At 33.9% G+C, this 20,180-nt stretch overlaps 3 protein-coding genes across 3 annotated transcripts; 2 read left to right on the top strand and 1 right to left on the bottom strand.

Moving 5' to 3' along the window:
• Positions 1-765: 765 nt before the first annotated feature.
• LOC125214759 (serine/threonine-protein kinase STY17-like) lies at positions 766-9,181 on the bottom strand. The gene is made up of 6 exons (XM_048115902.1): positions 9,157-9,181; positions 8,113-8,220; positions 2,357-2,658; positions 1,680-2,190; positions 1,229-1,371; positions 766-948 (listed from the first exon to the last, which is right to left on the bottom strand). Exons 1-6 carry the CDS (start codon positions 9,179-9,181, stop codon positions 766-768), a joined length of 1,272 nt encoding a protein of 423 aa, XP_047971859.1.
• A 5,517-nt stretch (positions 9,182-14,698) lies between these two features.
• On the top strand, positions 14,699-16,618 carry LOC125214764. The gene is made up of 6 exons (XM_048115907.1): positions 14,699-15,122; positions 15,356-15,470; positions 15,591-15,745; positions 16,086-16,180; positions 16,253-16,402; positions 16,484-16,618. The coding sequence occupies exons 1-6, from the start codon at positions 14,774-14,776 to the stop codon at positions 16,616-16,618; spliced, it is 999 nt and encodes a 332-aa protein (XP_047971864.1). The 5' UTR covers positions 14,699-14,773.
• Positions 16,619-17,244: 626 nt separating this feature from the next.
• Positions 17,245-19,022, top strand: LOC125212881 (pentatricopeptide repeat-containing protein At1g09900-like). Its single transcript, XM_048113167.1, has one exon. The coding sequence runs from the start codon at positions 17,286-17,288 to the stop codon at positions 18,972-18,974; it is 1,689 nt and encodes a 562-aa protein (XP_047969124.1). The 5' UTR covers positions 17,245-17,285; the 3' UTR covers positions 18,975-19,022.
• Positions 19,023-20,180: the final 1,158 nt, after the last annotated feature.

Raw genomic sequence — 20,180 nt, forward strand, 5'->3', positions numbered from 1 at the left:
GTAGATCAATAATCCAATACCCCACAATTCATTCAATTATTTTACCTTCTCGTCATCAAGGATAATCCAACACAATAATCACAGTAATTACTAGTAATGCCTACGTATAGATACTTATATGACTATTTCTAAGTGTTTGATATCATAGTTAACCTATTATGTCAGCCCGTGGTTTTCTCTATGGCCCATCCGAGCCCGCAAATTTTTCCTTAAAATACAAAGATATGTATCTCACAAATTTGGTCGGATAGCATTTCTACCTCATTTATTATGATTTATTAATACAAAATCTAGATAATTTCTTGTCTATTAAACAACAACGAAAAAACCTTCATCCGAGCTTATCTTGACACAAAACCCACATTTCTTATCTTATTTAACAAATCTTGTTATATCTCATCTTTTTTTATCAAACGAGCCCTAAGTATTTATAGCTTTAGATATCACATAAGTATTTACACTAATCACTAAAACAACTCTTAAAAGCAAGCACCTAAAATCAGGACAATGAATTGGTCATACATTAAATTCTCATGCAATAAGAATATTCAGTTATTCTGATAACACTTTAAAAAAATGAAATAAAAAATTAAAAAAATACTGTGGAACTAAATCCTATGAAACAACCTTGGGCCTTTCCAGATGCTGCCAAAAAATAATATTGGGCCTTATTGTAAGCATTCAAAATAAATATTTATCATTCAAAATAATGTTACAAGTCCGGTAAATAATATAAGTAAAACAAGAAATTGCTAGTGATAAAAACTAATTAATGTCTCTGAATGTCATGTCTAGAATTCTCAAAACAGATGTAATTTCTGAGAAAATAGGTCTAATTTGAGGATCTTGATGCCATGACTTTGTAATTAGTTCAACTAAACCTTCCAATTGCTCTTCCACTTCTGCAATTTTGGGCCTAAGCCCATTTTCTGCAACTTCTTTTGCTATCTGCACCATAAAAAGAAAGGAAAGTTATACTATGTAGATAACATCTTTTAATATGTAAAATAGAAAAAAAAATAATTAGAATATTATTAGCTGAAAGTAAATAAGTAAAATAGAAAAGTAAATGTAGACAAAATGGAAAAAAGTAGACTATTGATTATGGATAGAGCTAGGTAATTTTTTTTTTGATTAAGGAAAAATGCTCAAGCCAGTGAAGGGCCGAATAACAAACGTGGATTGCACGTGACACCGGAAAAACCATAAGTAAAAGGTCGCGACGCACCTTAGAAGGGCCGAATTCAGTGTCGATGTAAGGGTATTCACCGGTGATTAACTCATTGAGTATGATTCCAAAGCTATAGACATCACATTTCTCATCGTACGGCCCACATTTGATCACCTCGGGCGCCATGTACACAAATGTACCTAATTAAATTACCAAAAAATATGAAAATAAAATTACACAAATGTAGTATATACTCCCTCGTCCCATGGAAATAGGTCATTTGGGCTTGACACGAGTTTTAATGTGTAATTGGTAAAGTAAGAGAAATGAAAAAAAAATAGTTGAAATTGTGCAGTGGATGGTGGGCCCCATAAATGATAAAGTAAAAGAGAATGAGAAAAAAGGTTACTATAAATGGATATGAACTATTTGTGTGGGACTGACGAAAAAGGAAATATGACATATTTCTATGGGGCGAAGGGAGTAATTAAATTGAGCAATTACGTACCCGTTTCTCCGGTCATCGCCATCTCTCCGTCCATCAAGAACCGGGCGTGTCCGAAATCGGCAACTCTAACATGCGACGCATCGTCCAAGAAAATGTTACTAGGCTTGAGATCACGGTGAAGAATCTTGGGCTTTCCCTCGTGCAAATACTGCATCGCCTGAGAAACTTCTAGAGCTTTCGAGATCCTCTCCTTCAACGGCGGAAGAGGCATGGATCTCTCCTTGCCCCTCTTCCCGGGGCCGTGGAGCCACTCTTTCAAGTCCGTCGTCATGAATTCCGTCACGATCCAGCAGTTGTCTGGCGGGTCGAGGCATGCCCCGATCAGCTGCAGGACGAAAGGGTGGCGCTGGCGCGACAGCGTCTCGACTTCCTGGCCGAAGAAGCTGACGCCGTTCTCGTTGGACTTGAAGAAGTCGGGGTACATGCACTTGACAGCGACGTCGAGGCCTCTCCATTTGGCTCTGTAGATGTCTGCAGTGCTGCCCTGGGCTGAAAGATGGAGCATCTCTATCTGTTTTGTTGGTTGTAATGATTTGTTTAAATTGATATCAGAGCTAGGTTGAATATAAAAAAAATAAATTATATTGCATGTCTGGTATTGTCAAGCTAAAAATGATTTTAAATAGTTCAAAATTGCAATTTTGTAATCAAATTTAAGATAAATAAATGAAAATAACCTCTCGAGGATCGATGTACCACCCGTTGATTTCGGCGTGATGCACGATTGGGGCGAGCTCGGGATGGATTCGACCAGTATTAGCTATCAGCGGGCTAACACTGGCTCGTGTTAACGCCGGAGAGATTTGGTATTTTCCCTTGTCTAGTATTAGGTCCAAGAAACCATTGTCTTGTGCCACTTGAACACAATGTTTGAGGAAGAGTTGTGCATTTTCTAGTTTCGTCTTGTACACGCGCGTCAGCTCTTTCTGCTTCTCGAGCTCCTTCTCGATCGCTTCCATCTTAATACATGGGCAAGCATTAGCAGACGGGCGTGTACAACTGACATGTGCTGATGATAATGAAATACAAAAATTTTGACTTTTTACCTGTAGAGAAAGTTTGTCTAGGTTTATCGCACGTTGATTTAGGTCAACATAGCGAGTTGAAGCGGGACCCATCACGATGCAGTCGCCGAGGCGCCGGCAAAAGCCCCGCGACTTGGTGGCGGCGGACGCCCTTCTCCGGCGTTGGCCGGAGTTGGAAGTGTTGTGTGGTGGTGGCTTACCGTTGGGACTAAATGGGATGATTTTGTTATCCGGAGTTGTGATGCCATTTTCACTCATTTTTATTTTTGTAGAATTTTTATAACTACAAAAATGTTCTAGTTTGATGGCTAAAGTGATTAGAGTTAATTGATTCTTATACATTTATATGTCACATATAGTTGGGGCGGAGATTCTAATAAATTTTCATGTCTAATTTTTTTTATATACAAACGGTTGCTATATCTACTGTTGGTTTGCTCTTTGTTTTATCCGAAATCGGTTAGTTTCACTTAAGAAATATTCGATTGATTTATTTATGATTAGATTCTATTGTGAGCAAAGCAATTTTTTTTGGAGCATTTGATTGTTTTACCCAATGCACACTATAGAATCTATTGATCACATAGAAGACAATGCCCAAACTACAATTTATTTAAGATTTCATTCGTCTATTTTTGAGTTACAATCCTCGTTGTATAACAAATAAATTTAGTGATACAAGGTCTTAATAATTATAAAATAGATTTAGAAAAAATATAGGAAAAGTTGCAAAAGCCGTTTAATGGATTAGGTGACAAAATGGACGTTGTTAACAATGGAGATGAAACAATTTTGGCGGATATTTCGATCTAAGCATCATTCAAATACTACCTCCCTCCCCCAAATTTTAACACAATTTACCATTTCGGTCCGTCCCTGAAAATTTGACACACTTCACTTTTACCATTTTTGGTAGTGGACCTCATATTCCACTAACTCATTCCTACTCACATATTATTATAAAACTAATACTTTAAAAGTAGGACCCACACCTACTAACTTTTTCAACTCACTTTCCATTACATTTCTTAAAACCCGTACCAGGTCAAAGTGTGTTAAAATTTGAAGGATGTAGTAATATATCGGCGATTCTACAAGTTTTTTAATCCAAAATTTATCACAATTTCTTTAAAATAATTAAACCTAGATTTACAATAATACCTGTCACGTGAACCGGGCTAATTCGGCTTAGGCCCAATAGAATTAGATTTAATCTTTTTTATACAAATTAATAAAAATAAAAATATTTAAAATAACTTTTGTACTAGTAAAATTGAAGGTCATAAGTTTATAAAAGCACATTTAAATAGCTTATAGGTTAGCTTGTCTAAATTATGGGTTATCTATAAATTTCATGGGCTATGCTCATAACTCAAATCCCATTGAGTAGTTGTTTTGTTTGCTATGAAGGGCCCAATAATAAATTTTTCTAAAAGGAATAAAATAAATTTTCTTGATGTACATTTTGAGGAATAGTAAGTAATATATGAAAATGATTAAAATATTAAAATAACCGTGGCCGGTGGCCCTATGTCTTATTAATGGACATTTAAGATACAATTTCTTGAATTTCTAACTATTTAGCTGTTTTAGGTCCATCAATTATGTCGATATTAATTGCTTTAGATAATTACTACCATGATTTTCGCTCTCATTTTCCCAAAATTTATGTGAAATCTGACATCTATTATTAAGCTATTTATTGTCTTCGACTATTCTCTATCCATCTACTAGTATTAGATTTTTGTCACGACATTCTTAATTTTTACAGAAGTGTGAGAATTGAAAAATGGAACTTAAGTGAAAGAAAGCTGTTGGCCGGTCAAACTGATTTTTAAAATTATTTAATTGGTGAAATTGTGATTATTATATTTAAATATGAATTCTGTCAATACTTTATGTAGTACTACTATAAGTAACTTAAAATAATTGCGAAAAAGGAAAAATAAATTTCCATAAACGCAAGCTCAATTTTATAGTTAAGGTTGCTTTATTTGGACTGCATATTAGTAAATTTTGGGTTGAAATTTGAGCAACAAATGGTCCCATAACTTTCTTTCGATGTGTATATAACTATATAAGGCCATTACTGTAGCTAAGGGCAGTTGAGGTTGAGCGGTCGGCCAACATCACTGTCGGGTATTAAAAATTATATGATATTCAATTTTTCAAGTTGAAGTCGATCTCACAAGTTTCATTTTCTAAATTCGCTTCCAAACTGTTGGTAGTGACCTAAATTAGAAATTTGACACTGATTCATTGTTAAAAAACTAATTTACTACTTGACTTATGGAGAAAGAAAAAGAAGTACCATGCCAAGTCAAACTATTATGATCCCATTCAATTTTCCTTTAATTATTTCTTCTACAATATTGTACAAAAAGGTGGACTCCTACTCGAACGAACTTATCTCAACTCCAATCCAATAAATAAATTTGTGTACCCTATTATATGTAGCAGTGGGCACAAAAAATTATTTTTGTAGAAGCGGTATATTCAAAATTTTGAGAAATTTTTTGTATATTTCCATTGTGACAATAAATACTTTTAGCAAACTATTCACAAAAATTAAATTAAAAAAATTAATGAGTTTTTATTTTTTTTGTAGAGGCTTAAGTTTGATAATTTGTAATTTTATCCATATCTACTCCATATCTAAATGAAAATTATCCAAATTTACTACTCCATATATGATTTAGTTTAAAATTAAATTTCTTAATTTACAGGAAACATTTTTTAAAAACTGAAACAAATTTTGTATAGGCAAGTATCCCCTGCTATGTACTCAGAGACTGTGCTAAATATACAGACACATCAAAATTTATTTTATAATAAAAAATTAATATTTTTTTATAATTTTTTATTATAATTTAAATATAAAATGATAGAATAAATAGAACAACATCTATGCTATCAGTCATTGCATGGGATCAAACCAAATTTTGTATCCATTTTTGGAGGCTGGAGCCCAGAAATCACTAAAATCCATGCAAATGGATCTCATGATCAATTCTATATACCGTAGTGTTAGATTAGACAGCAATTAAATGCTGCAAGGTTTAGATAATAAAATTGACAAGACATATCAGATTTCATAGGAATTAAAATTGTAAGTACTGAAAAGGTTAATAAATTGTAATGTAGCATTTCATTCTCTACCTAACTCTATGGAAATAAATATATTGTACCATAATAAATATACTTAAATTATATAGTACTATAAAAATTACTAGTATAAATTATACAAAGTGGACCTTATATACGAGTTACTAATTTGATCCATTATCTCATTTATGTATAAAATGATGTGTTTTGGTAATACTCAAATCGACTTTACATTAATTTAAGAAGTAAATAATACTAATAAAAGTATTCATTTTAATTAAACGTACTAAAAGGCATCTATACACGGATAGAATAATTATAAAAAAAATGTTCATAATTTAGAGGTATTATATTTTAAAACCTTACAAATTGAGTAATTTAAAATATAATAAGTCTATGCAATCAAATTTTGTACAACCAAAAATTGATTTATTTGAGAGAAAAAGTAATTTATATATACATTTAATTAAAAAGTATAGACATACATATAGTATAGGGAACGTGCATAATATTATGGTATTTGGGTATAATTTTTAAATTTTTTTTGAACCATAAAATGTAATTAATGCATACTATAATTGAAATTTGAAAAATAATAGAGAAATAATTCAAATATAAAAATAAAAAATTGAAAATGAGGCCAAAGACTAATAAATTATTTTTAATTTGTTCACTAACTATATTTATTATTTTAATATTTAATTAACACATAAAATAACTAATATAATCTTGTTTTAATTGTACAAAATTTCGTTGTTTATCATTACTCTTTAAAATAACTATCAACCCTTTAATTAACCAATAGGAAACTTTATTTGAATTAAAGATATTGATACTATTATCTAAAAAGGAGGAAGAGAAAAACAGTTCAAACAAGTGGCACTTTACTTTGCCTCTCCTTGGGATCTGTTTAACATAACAATCTGATAAAGCAACAAAAATTCCTCCAAACATTATTACTATAAAAATTCAACAAAATAAAAAACATCAAAACAAAAAAATTAAAGTTAAAGATGTCCACTTTTCCCTATTCCCATGGTTTAGATTTGTCTTTCCCTTTACCATCACCACATTACATTTTTTTTTCTTCTTTTTTTTCTTCTTTTTTTTCCTTTATCAAAATATGTCACTCTCCTACCAACTTGGGATCTAAACCACACCCCATTCTTTACTTTTTCAGTGTTTGTCTCAATTCCAAATCCTGTTTTTTTCCACTAAAATTACATCATCAAATTCCATAAATCGAAAAGTAACATATAGTAACATCTTCAATATGGTATGATCAAAAAGCATAAGTTAAAAAGACAATGTACAATCTAAGTCCTAACTCCTAAAAAAAAAAAAAAAAAAAAAAAAAAAAAAAAAATTAGAAACATCACCGAATCTTATTCGATCCCTAAAATCACCGAAGCAAACGACTAGCAATAGCGCAATTCTTATCAAAACGAGTCGTCTCGTACACCGGTAGCTCCTCGGTATACCTATTGCTCCCGAAAAAAGCTAGGTGGTCGAGCTCGAACAAGTCAGAGCTCGAGTCACTAAAACAGTCCTCTTCGTCGTCGTACTCCTCCACGTTACGAAAAACACCACCCCTTTTAGTACTATTTTGTTTTTCCGCGACGATCTCAACCTTCTTGTTCAACCCGGCCTTGGGCAGCGGGGGCCGCCCCAACCGGCCCGAGTCCCCACTATACCCACCCTTGTGCCCACGTGGCCGTAAATCTTCGGGCTCAATTTTTCTCACCGCCCTCCGCTCCTCCTCCCTGGCCTTCTCCTTCACCCGAGGCGAATACTTGTTCAAGAACGCCCTCGAGAACGACGAGGCCGACGAGCACTTCCTGCCGTCGTCCCGAGATTCGAGATTCCTCGATTTCTTCCCATTGGCATTGCTAAAAAGCGAATTAATAAAGCTAGTGAGCCTCCCACCGGGAGAAATCGGCTGCTTCGCCTTCTTCAAATTAGCATACATCCTCAGCGCCCTCGATTTCGACTTGATCAAATCAGCATCGGCCGGTCCGGTCTGAACATCGTCGAACTTGAACCGGCCCGAATCGGACCGGTTTCCGGTTCGAACCGGTTTTGGCCTTAACCGGCCGGTCGAACCGAAAAACTCCGTGTCGGAAGAGGAGAGCGTTCCGGAGCTGTCGGAAGACGATGACGTGGAGCTGAAGAATACGACGTCGTCGTGGACCGGTTTATTAGCCGGTTTAGCGACGGTTTCTTGATGCCTTTTCCTCTCTTTTTCCATCCATTTTTCGACGAAAAATGTCGTTCGAAAGCTCCCGGTTGAATCGTAGCCGTTGATTTCTTCCGCATTTCCGTCGATTGAACGGTAGATTTCGTCGAGGAGAGTGGAGGAGAATGAGGGCTGAGTTTTGTTGTCTCTTCTTCTTGATTTTTGGCTTTGATCTCTACTTAGTTTTTCTCGAGCATACATTTTGGTTTTTGATGCTATTGCTTAGGAGAGAAAAGGATTAAAGGAAAAGCAAATATGAAGAGAGAGAGAGAGAGAGCTTGATGATGAAGATGAATTGGAGAGAATGGAAGAAGGGAGAGATGAATATAAAGGGGACATTTCCAGCTTGGAATTTTGATTTTTGAATTATTTTTGAATTTTTCACACTTTCCTTTTCGGATGAAATTTATTGATTTTATGAAATTTATATGGGAAGTGGCGGAAATGGGAAAATATTTAATTAATAGGTTGAATTCCTTGTGTAAATTAGTCACCAAAATGAGTGAGGGAAGTGATGATATTGCGGAATTCAATTAATTTGGATTAATTTGGGGGAGAGAATGTTACTTACGTAGCTTTTATTTTACATGAAAGGGAATAATCTAACGCCTTTAAAATAAAGTTAAGGTTGATTTGTATTTGCATCAAATTGTTGATTAAAGTAGAAAAAATTTAGATCAATCATATATACACTTCTTTTGTAAAAGATGAGGAATTTGCATTCACACCTTTGTGAGCACACTTTTTCTTTTTATTCTGATTAGATAAAAATTGTTGATTTAACAAAGAATATTGATAAATATACGTAGTAGTAGTAGTAGTAGTATGAATTTTGCTATGTAACGGTTCAATAATACAAGATTATTTAACAAATATAGTGTTTTGCTATATATGAATTTTTACCTATTATTTCACTTTTAGTATTTAAGATTATAGAAATATTATGTATTTATAATTGGGTACTCGATATAGAAGCAAGTAGTCAATGCATCATCCCTAATTAAAAACAAATAAATTGGTTACTATTACTAGTATATCACAGCATCATTACTACATTTATTTCATGCAGTCAATTCCTTTCCCCCAATTAAAAACAAATTAAAAAGGATACCATATATCCCAGCATCACCAAACATATGGTTGTAACATTGGCCCTACTCGTCATCATTGAGTACTAATTTTTTAAATGTCATAGTACTATTAACATATTTTTTATTTATTATTAACTTATAATTAAACTAAATTATGAATAAACAAAAAATACATAATTTATATAATATCATATTCATTAAGGGGATCAAAGCGCACTCATTTGAATATTAAATTTTAATAGAAAAAAAAAAACTAAACTATAGAGAGAATTTGAATGAGGAATCTAATTTTAAGTGTGAACAAAGTTGGGGAGTGTGTAATTTATAATATTATTGCAAATTAAAATAATCTCAAAATTAGCCGTTGGGAGTAAAATAGACCAACTAAAAGGAAATTACACGCGGCACGCAACGATTGTCATAGACGTGCACGAGCCCGAGCACGAGCACAACAGTGTTGATGCTCTAACCACTACTATATAGTTCAAAACATTTAATTTTTGTGCATGGGGTTCTTATCTTTTTTTGGATTTACAAGCAAAAACTGTTCGGTTTTAACTGCAAACAATAAATTGTATTTGTATTTTATCCTTTAAAGTTTTAGGAGGTTTGGTGACACAAGTTGGACTCATCTTTATCCCTACTCAATTAACATACCTAATTTATTTAATTATATAATGTACTTAATTGCATGTTCTACTATTAGATAATTTAATTTGTAACGCGTTGAATAATTTTTCCTACCAAACTGATTATTATTCGTTATCATTTAACTGCACACGGCCAGAAAAAAATATTCTATAGTTGGTTCTATTTTATTGCTAATTATGAAAATACTTAATGGATTTTTTGGGTTGTTATTTAATAATTTAAAAGATGCAGCAGTTTGAATATCTAATTTTATTATAAAATTGTAAAATTCGTGATTTTACTGCCAATTTTTAAAATTGTGTCCACGAATTCAACCAAAATTTAAAATTTTCTAAAAAATCAGCCAAATAAATAAATAGTGAATTATTGATTTCCACTATTCAAACTGAATATTTCTCACCATTAAACCATCATATCTGAATTTATTAAAACTCAACGCATTGGCTAAAAAAGGCAAATATTGAAGTTCAAATTTTCACAGCATGGCAGAGGAGCATATAAATGGATAAATTTAAACTAGGTCAATTAAATCAGTCAAAGATTATGTACAATTTACAAAAAGTAAATGATAAGAGCACAATTATTATCATTGCAACGTCATTAAATTTTTACTTTTGGGTTAAAATTTAAATTGTAAATCATACTGTACTTAGTAAGTTTGGATTACGAGCCATCAAATAATTTTAAAACACAATAAAATACTAATTAATAATATACTAATACTTTAAAATATGATTCATTAATATTTTATTTTTGTGTATTTTCTTCCAGTTGGTTCCATATTCTTTGGTGATATCAAGAGTTTGCTCACCGGTCGCGATCAAGGCAGCATGGACAAAATCGAAGAATATTATAAATGTCTATTAATTTCATTTTTATTAGATTTTTTCATGCAAGAAGTCAAATGTTTTTTTATTAACGAATATACCATTTATAAAACACCAACCTACACGAAAAATACATAGTGAGCGATAAAGAAATAAAATTCAAAGTCGACAACAATTCAAAAGACAAAATGAAATAAATAATTTCCCTAATCACTGGTCAACGATGGGGCTGCCGACCCCACCTCTATCTGTCGTATGCGCAATTCAAGCATACAATAACGACCTAACACACACGTTATCGTCGCAATCTCAAGTGAGAAACATGAGGGCATGGAGGTGTGTGGAAACACAAACATCATTTAACTTAAACACAAACAAGAAAGTGAAATATTTGAGTTAATTAATTAAAATCAGAAAATGGGGCATTTTGGTTCGTGGATTGCCAGATATTTGCCTCCATAATCCTTACCAAGATCACATGCTTTTTCCTCTCTTTTTTTGGGATAGGTTAATGCACATTAATTTATTTAATTTTGGATGTTATATTATGTACAAAGGATATGTTTTTTTGAGGCAACATCACTTTCTAAGCAGAGACCTCTGCGTTTTGGTCGATATGTTGGGGTTTTGTTGATTGAGAATCTGATTTATTTGTTTTTTTATACATTTGTAAGTAGCAAAGTATGATTTTTTAAGAAGATTTTGCATTCAAAAAGCTTCTAATCGATCTCATTCGATCGTCCTTTTCTTTAGCTACTTATATTTTGTAAAAGTGTGTTTTGGGTAGCTGAACAATTAAATACGACCTATGTTACTGCACTAGTCGTCGGTTTTCGAACAATTAAATACGACCTATGTTACGCCAACCGACGTCGTTTTTCAAGGGGGTTGAGGTTGCCTTATTAGAAGGGTTGTGTACTATTGAGGCGTGGATAAGAAACAGAGACAATGTCACTGTCGTTACTCTTTTGTACATGTGTTTTCGAGTATTTAAAAGATTGGTTGGTTTGGATATATACAAATATATATATCGAATTACGTGAAGTGTGGAGATCCCAATGACCAAACTATATTGTTGGGGGACCATTCCACTATTATAATTTCTCCAATAATAAATATATTTACCCACTAAAATAAAAGTGACATACTACTAATTAACAACTTATTATAATTATAGACGGATTCCACTATTACGTATTTATTCAAAAAAATAATCCAACACACATACGTATAGTATAAATTAAATTGATAGACGGATTATGCTGTTGTGTATTTATTGTTGCATTAATTAATTAATAGTACTAACAATTACAGTGAGCACTGACTACCTATTTTTGTTCTTATATGTGCACATATCCTCCATAAATTAATATTTGTATTATTTTAAAAGTAAATGGAGTACTATATTGAACCGAATTTATTCTCATAAAAAAAAATCCTTCTTGTTGTCAATGCGATTAGAACCATTTTTTATCTTTGATTTTAAAAAGTATGATAAATGCATGAATAAATACCCAAATTCAAAACTCAGGATTGTTCTAATTTTGCAACCAATCAAGATTATGATTCTGACATGGCTTGATACGACTTACTTATATTGCATTATCAGACAGGGACGGATGTAATGTATAGTGAGAAGGGGCAATTGCCCTAGCTCAACATGTATACATATACATATAATTTATTATAATGTATATTCTAACACTAATTTGCCCCCTTCATTAAAAGAAAAAGAAAGTCATTTGCCCCTTCTTCTAAATATTCATGCCACTTTTTCACTATAATAAAATATTTCTTTTCCCTTTCCCCAAATTAAAATACACAAAGTCTTATAAAATAGAGAAATTAGGATTTCTCTTTATATTTGTTTATTTATATATTAATATATTATATTTTGGTATATTTTTATATTTGTTTATTTATATATTAATATTTTTGCCCCTCCTACTATAATTTTCTGGATCCGTCCCTGTTATCAGACAACAACCATAATGATGACCGCGATCTATCTAGACAACGAAATGATATCGTATTATACTAAATTAAATAATTTTATTCTCCGAACTCCTTTCTATCTTATCTCCCGCTTTCTCCGTTTACCCCTTTTTTTCCTTAGTATAAATCCTAAACTATTTAATTTAGGTTAATGTGACGATCTTTCACTGCAGTCTGCATACAACATGGCATCGTTAACAAATGTTATGTAAGTAAGTCCACAAATTATATCATGGCTAAAATCTTATTGGTTCGATCAAATTAAATTAATACTCCCTCTGTCCGCGAATAGGAGTCCCATTTTTTCATTTTAATCCGTCCGTGAATAGGAGTCCCGGTTCACTTTTACCATAAATGGTAATAGAGTTCCACCTTCCACTAACTCATTCCACTCACATTTTATTTAAAACTAATATATGCAAGTGAGACTCATATTCCACTAACTTTTTTCCACCCACTTTTCTTAACATTTCTTAAAACCCGTGCCGCCTACAAATGAGACTCCTAATGGCGGACGGAGGGAGTATCAATACTAAGGTTCTTATTCATTTTCATTGCTCAAATTCTTGAATTATTTAGAGAGGAAAAAAAAGATGGTTCAAACAAAATTACAAAGGTGAAATCTTGATAGGAAAAGAATGTGTTCTTTTTCCAAAAACAATAGCCTCTCTCTCTCCACGTGCGAACACGAGTTGTCGGCTGAAACGGTGTCACGTGCGGTGCATGCGCACCCCATCAAACACCCACATCCCTATACATATTATCAATGTGCATGCATGTATCTAATTACCTAATTAATTCATTTGCTTATGCATATGTATGCACCTTGGTCTCACTTAATTAATTATCATTCAATTTATGGCTGTCACGTATTTATGTCCTCTATGTTACACGACCCACCACATCAATGCGAAAATGACCATATGTTTTTTATTTGCTTCATTTATAAATATATATAAATATCAATTTTCATTTATGTTTTAAGCTTCTCACATAGCCAAAATTGAACTATTTTGTCTTATTGTGATTATGGTAATTTGAATTGTCTTGGAATTGGGTAACATATCATTGTCAATTCTTTTTCAAAGCCTCATGTCCATACCAAATGTCCTATAATAGGTGTGGTGTTGTGTGCATGTTTGTCATATAAAATATTTTATACATATGGCGAGAGTTGAACATAAATTTGTAGAAAAAATATAATGGAAATAATGTATTTTATTAATAAAATAAGAAAATTTGTATATATTTTATATTTGTAGAAAAATTTGTATGTTATATTTTGTAGAATTGTCAAGGCGCAAAAAATTTGTAATCTAAATGAATTGGACTTTGAAAAAAAGGCCCAAGTTTGCTGTAAATTGACAAAGGCCCAAAATAAGCCTACGTGGTTTGTATAGTTAAATTTGAGCACGTTTTCAGGCCCAATATGCTAGAAAATGAAATTTGGTGAAATTTTAGTTGTCTCATAATTTTTTAAAAATTTAATATTGTTGGAAAATTTTCATGGCCTTTGAATGTGACAGTTCACTTTTGGATTTATAAATTCGTCTAAATAATGTATTCAGAATTATAATCAGTTTGGAAAAAAACATTTAATATCGTATCTGAGATTCATATGCGTCGCACCAAAGTTATATCGTCAGTATGCGATATGGACAATTCGTTGTGGGTAATTGCGCACAATGTTTAATTTCCCAGTCCTTCCACTTTATTACTTATATTTCTTCCACAGTAAATAATTATATATCTTTATTTTGGTTTGTATATACCCTTTTTTTTTTATCTTTTATCAATTTTATAATAATAAATTTAAAATCCAGACTATTAATTAAGTGAAAGGGCAAAACATACAATTTTGCAAATCGCAAATGAGGCATCTCAGCGTCGTCAAAAGTAACAATAAACCAAAATATTAATTAATTAATTAATTTATTATTATTATTATTTGAAAAAACGGTTATTAACCGCCACAGCATTCCCGCCATTCTATTCCTCTTCCCTCCAAATAACTAACTTTCATTCAATTTCTCATTTCCCCAATTTCTCAATCCCTTCAATTCCGATCACAAAATCCACTGCAAAACACCAAACCCGACGCAGCCCGAAGCCGCGGCGCTTGGTTCACGCCAAGCGTCGCAACCACCGCGGCCGCCGACAAAAAATGGCGGACCAAATCTCCGCTCTTCCGCACAATCACCAACCCTTCCCCACCGCCGAACAGTTGCAGTTTCTCGATGAAATCAACTACGATGGCGCCGACAATCCTTCCCTCGACGATCTCATAGACGGAATGCTCGAGGATTTGAGCGGCGGCGGTAATCAAAGCACCGATGATTCTCCTCAATTGCATTCCGCTAACGAAAATTCGAGTCACGGATCCGCGCAATTTGCCGGTTTTCCTCCACAGCCGGTCTTTGGAAACCCGGTTCGCATCCCGGTCTGGCCGGTTCCGCCGGCTCCGCATAGTTGCAGTTGTTGCCAAACGCTCAGAGATATTTTCCATGTCAATGGTATATTAATATATTATCAATTTATTATTCTAACTAGTGTTAAAAATTATATCGGTAAGCGAACTGGGAAAATTATTGATTCATGGTTCAACTGATCGAACTGGTCTTACTAGTGGTCTATCAATGGTTGAATTTGCTGGTTCGGTCCGATTTTAAAACATTGATGCTGAAGAATTATGATATAAGTAATTTTTTTCAATTTTAATTTAAGAATTTTATCTAAAATTTGACAGGGTGTCAAGTGTTCAAGCTTGGAATTCATGGAAGATTAGGCATCATAAGCCATGCTGTGCTTGAGAGATATGACAACAATCAAACATCTCAAAATCATGAATTTTATATGTTTGAGTAAGTTGCCAATTTTTCTTGTTTTTTTTTTTTTTTTTTTTTTTTTTTTTTTTTTTTTTTTTTTTTTAATTTTCAACTTAATGAACATTAGTACTTACATTATGAAAATTGGGCATTTAGTTTTTGCAATGAAAGTATGGACAATGTGAAGCAATTCTTGATTCAATACTGCAATGAACGAGCACTTGAAGGCTGTACAATGCTGCAAGATCCTCTCTCCACCTTCTACGACGCGTTGCTCACCGGTTATCTCCATCAGCAAACTTCCTCACCAGGTCGAAAACCAAACTCCGAATTTACCTTCAACTCTTGATAACAAAAAAAAAGGGTTAATTGCCTACAAAATTACAAAAAATAATTCTTTTCTAGTTACTCCCATACCTCTTGTGTCGAATCACGAAGTTTCAATAAATTTTTAATTTTCCCGCCATAACCATAACGATATTGCATTAGCCCAAAAAAACCGTCACGTGACAATAGTAAATTTCTGAAAATTCGTGGTTTGTCATTCAAATTTTGACAGACCAGAATTTGACCAAACAACCAGTACGTGATTTTATAGGCAAATTAACCCTAAAAGACATACGCCGATCGATGCTTAATACCGCAATGCAGGAAACAACAACGCGGGCCAAGAAATCCCGGAAGATGAAGAGGAACAGGAAGACGCGAATGGGGTGAATCCACCTAAGAGCTACATTGCTTCACAGGTTTGTCAATCATACATAAATTTGGTCAAAACAATAAAAAAAAATTCTAATGATTGTGATTGTGTGGGGCAGAGGGAGAGAGCAGGGAAGATGAAGTTGAAAGATTTGGCTAAGTATTTCCATCTCCCAATCAATGATGCGGCTAAGGAGATGAAGCTTTGCGCCTCTGCAATCAAGGGTATTTGTAGAAAGGAAGGCTTGGAAAGGTGGCCTTATAGAAAGGTATAGATTTTTCTTTTTAGGAGAATTAGGCAAAACAATGGTATATGTGTTATGTTGAAGTCGTTTTCGCTTCTCGTTCAGATAAAGAGCCTCAAGAACGAGATAGCGAAGGTGTCGAATAGCATCAGCTCGGCTGGTGGGGCCGAGAGATCGCGCCTCGTGGGGGAGAAGCAGCGGCTTGAAGGAGAGCTTGCCGCCTTCTATCAAGAGAAGTAGTTGGTGTGGTGATAGTTGGAATAGCTCAGATGGTTATATATGTATAAAGATTATACTGTGTATAAAAATATTAAATGTTAGTAAATGTTTATTAGTGCAAGAAATTCATAGCTATTTATGTAGTTTTTGAAGTGTATAAATTGAGAAATAGAGAGAAAGTGATGTTTGGAAATAGGAATTCAATGTGTTTTGGTGGTGATAAATTTAAGATGAAAGTAGTTTTTGGGAATTTGAATCAAAATAATAGGAGTATAAGGATTACGAGTCTGTATACGAGACTGATAGTTCCGTCCCATAGAAATAGACCATGTTTCCTTTTTCGTTCGTCACATAGAAATAGTCTATATACATTTATACAAACATTTTTCTCTTTTTCCTTTATCATTTATGGGTCCCATAATCCACTAATTTTACTAGTTACACGTTAAAATCCATATCGACCCCAGATAATATATTTCTATGGCACTGAGAGTTGTTAAAATTAGTAAAACAGTTGAGAAAAAATTGATCAAGGATTGTTAATTGAGGGTGGATAAATAAGTAAATCATAATATTACTACAAATAGATATGAATGTTAATCAAAATTCAATAATCTATTGATTTATACTACTCCGAATCAAGCAGGCACAAATCTCAGGTGCTGAACGACGGCGATATTCAGCAAATATGACCGCCGCCGCAGCTCGCCGTTTGCATCATCCCCTTTCCACAACACTCTCCGATCCAATCTCAGTCATCGCCGCCGTAAAATCTCAACTCCTATCGATTAACCCTCAAAACCCCCAATTCCACCAAAACCCCAATCCTGCAATGCTCAATCAATTCTCACATTATCTAACGCAGGATTTCGTGCTCGAGGTCATCAAAAAACAGCCAAACCCTTACCATTCCCTCTTCTTCTTCAATTGGGCGTCAAATCCGGTTCCAAACCCTAACAATTACTCCCACTCCCACTTCTGCTACATCGCCATCGCCGACAAACTCCTCACTCACAAATTGTTCTCATTAGCTGCCGATTTGCTCAAATCCCACGGTAAATTTTCGGACTTTATGGTGGGTAAGTTTATCAAAGCCCACGGCGATTTGGGGCACCTGAAATCGTGTGCAGCGCTTTTTAATCAGGCGAAAAGCGACGAATTTGGGGGATGTTTGTTTTCTTTCAATTCTTTGTTAGGCATTCTTGTTAAGAATCATAGAGTGAAACAGGCTTGGGGCTTTTTTGCGAATGTTGTGATTAAATCGAGCTTTGTGATCCCTGATGTTTCGACTTACACGACGATGATAGTCGGATTGTGTAAAGTGGGAAATGCTGAGTATGCAGAGAAACTGTTCGACGAAATGCCTGAGAGAAATTCGAGGAGTTATAATGCTATAATCAACGGTTTGTGCAAGAATGGTTTAGTGGAAAGAGCTCGGAGAATCTTGGATAAGATGGACGAAGAAGACGAAGCTTGCAAACCCGACGTGATCGCATACAGCATCTTGATCGATGGATACTGCAAAAAGGGGGAAATTGAGAATGCTTTGAATTGCTTTGATGAAATGGTGGACAAGGGCAAATGTGAGCCGAATTTGTTAACATACAATGCTTTGATAAACGGGCTGTGTGTGAACGGAGACGTGGACGAGGCAAAGAGGATGATGAGCAGGATGAGGCTGGCTGGGGTGAGGGACAACATCGTGACTCACACGAGCTTGCTCAAGGGTTATTGCATGGCCGGGAGAACCGACGAAGCCATCAGCCATTTCAAAGAGATGGTTAGCCTTGGGATGAGCCTCGATCTCAAGTCATACTCGGTGGTTGCCAACGAGTACTGCAAGATTGGGAGGCCGGACGAGGCTATTGCCCTGCTGAGAGAAATGAAGGGTAGAGGCATTGTTCCGAGCTTAACCAACTGCAATAGCGTGTTGAGGAGTCTCGTTAAGTTGCGAGAGTTTGATAAAGGCGTTCGTTTCTTGAAGCAGATGGCGCAGTGGGGTTGTCGCCCCAACTTCGTGTCCTACAGCATGGTGATAGCCGGGCTTGTTGGATGCGAGGGGAGGATGGAGGACGTCGACATTGTTGTTGATGACATGATCCGAGACGGGCATTGCCTAGATGCCACGTTGTATAGTTTGTTGATACGAGCAAAGTGTGAGGGCGGAGACGTGGGGAAGGCGGTGGATCTCTTGGAGGAGATGATTGGTGAGGGGTTGGTGATGAAGAGAGAGAGCTTTGAAGTTTTTGTGAAGGAGATGAGTGAAAGAGGCTTGGTGAATGAGGTGGGAAATGTGTTTGATCGAATGAGAAGTAGTGGCTTGGTGTTTGATGTGGTGAGTTATCAAAATGTGTTGGATAAGTATGTTGGTAGTTGATAACAATTCTTTTACAACAAATATTTTTTTAATAAAGTGTTACTTGTATTCATAACAAGTATATGTAAATAGATAAAAGAAATAAGATTACTTGTATTTGAATAATAGAAAAAGAAAATTTAATTCGTATATTTGGATATTAAAAATATCAGAAAAAAAACAAAAGGTGTTGAAAATTCATAAAATCTAGAGAATAACCTCATATTAAATGCAATATATGACGCATGATTCAAAGAAAATAGATAAAAACACTAGAAGTAAAAACAAAAACATAAACAAACCAATTTTCTTTTTTCATAAAATAATATTCCATCTGTTCCGTCTGTTTTTATCAGGTACTAAAATTTTTAAAAAAGTTATATTCGATTTAGTAAGTCGAATGAAGATAAAATGAAATACTAAGATATAATAAAATAAAAGTGATTGATATTTTGTTTTTTTGATAAAAAAGGAAAATGACTCGACTAAGGTGAAATAACACGATATGAAATACAACTAAACTAACTTGAGACTCGTCCAATTGGAACTGGTACAGTGGTCAGTGGTCTCAGAATCGTTGACCATGACTCCGATTAGGCCTAGAACCATAAACAAGGTGCGGGCCAAGAAATAGGAAACCAAGCCTCATAAAAAATAACCACAAAAATAATCCGACATGGTCCAAAAATATAGCAAAGCAGTGAAAATGATTAGTAAGAATAAAATTAATTAGACCTAGTCAAAATGAACAAGATTGATGTGGACAAAGAAGCTTTCCTTGTAATTTCCTATAATCTGGTTATTAAGTTAGTTAAAGAACTCAGATCAAATATCTTAATCATTATGTTTAATGTGTTGGGCCAACCCACATGCACAATAAAAGGGAATTAAAATGATATAAAAAGATAAATCGGTTAAGTACAAATATTAGTCACATCTTTCACGGTAAGTAAAAATATATAGGATATTGGTTATATAAATCATAAATTATGAGAAAATTCTGATATTTCCAACAAATTTTGAAAGTGGTTTTGATTATCACAAACTCTTGAAAATGTACAATTCTCCCAACCCAACACAAATAGAATTTTTTCAACTGATTTTAATCGTATGTGGTTAGTCATGAGGTCTATGTTATTTAGTCTGAATTATGTACATGAAACCTAATTTTTTAATTCTGACCTTGACTGATATGAGCTTTTAATAATATAAAATTGTGCCTCATAA

This window comes from Salvia hispanica, chromosome 3, assembly GCF_023119035.1.
Source record: "Salvia hispanica cultivar TCC Black 2014 chromosome 3, UniMelb_Shisp_WGS_1.0, whole genome shotgun sequence".
Lineage (NCBI taxonomy): Eukaryota > Viridiplantae > Streptophyta > Magnoliopsida > Lamiales > Lamiaceae > Salvia > Salvia hispanica.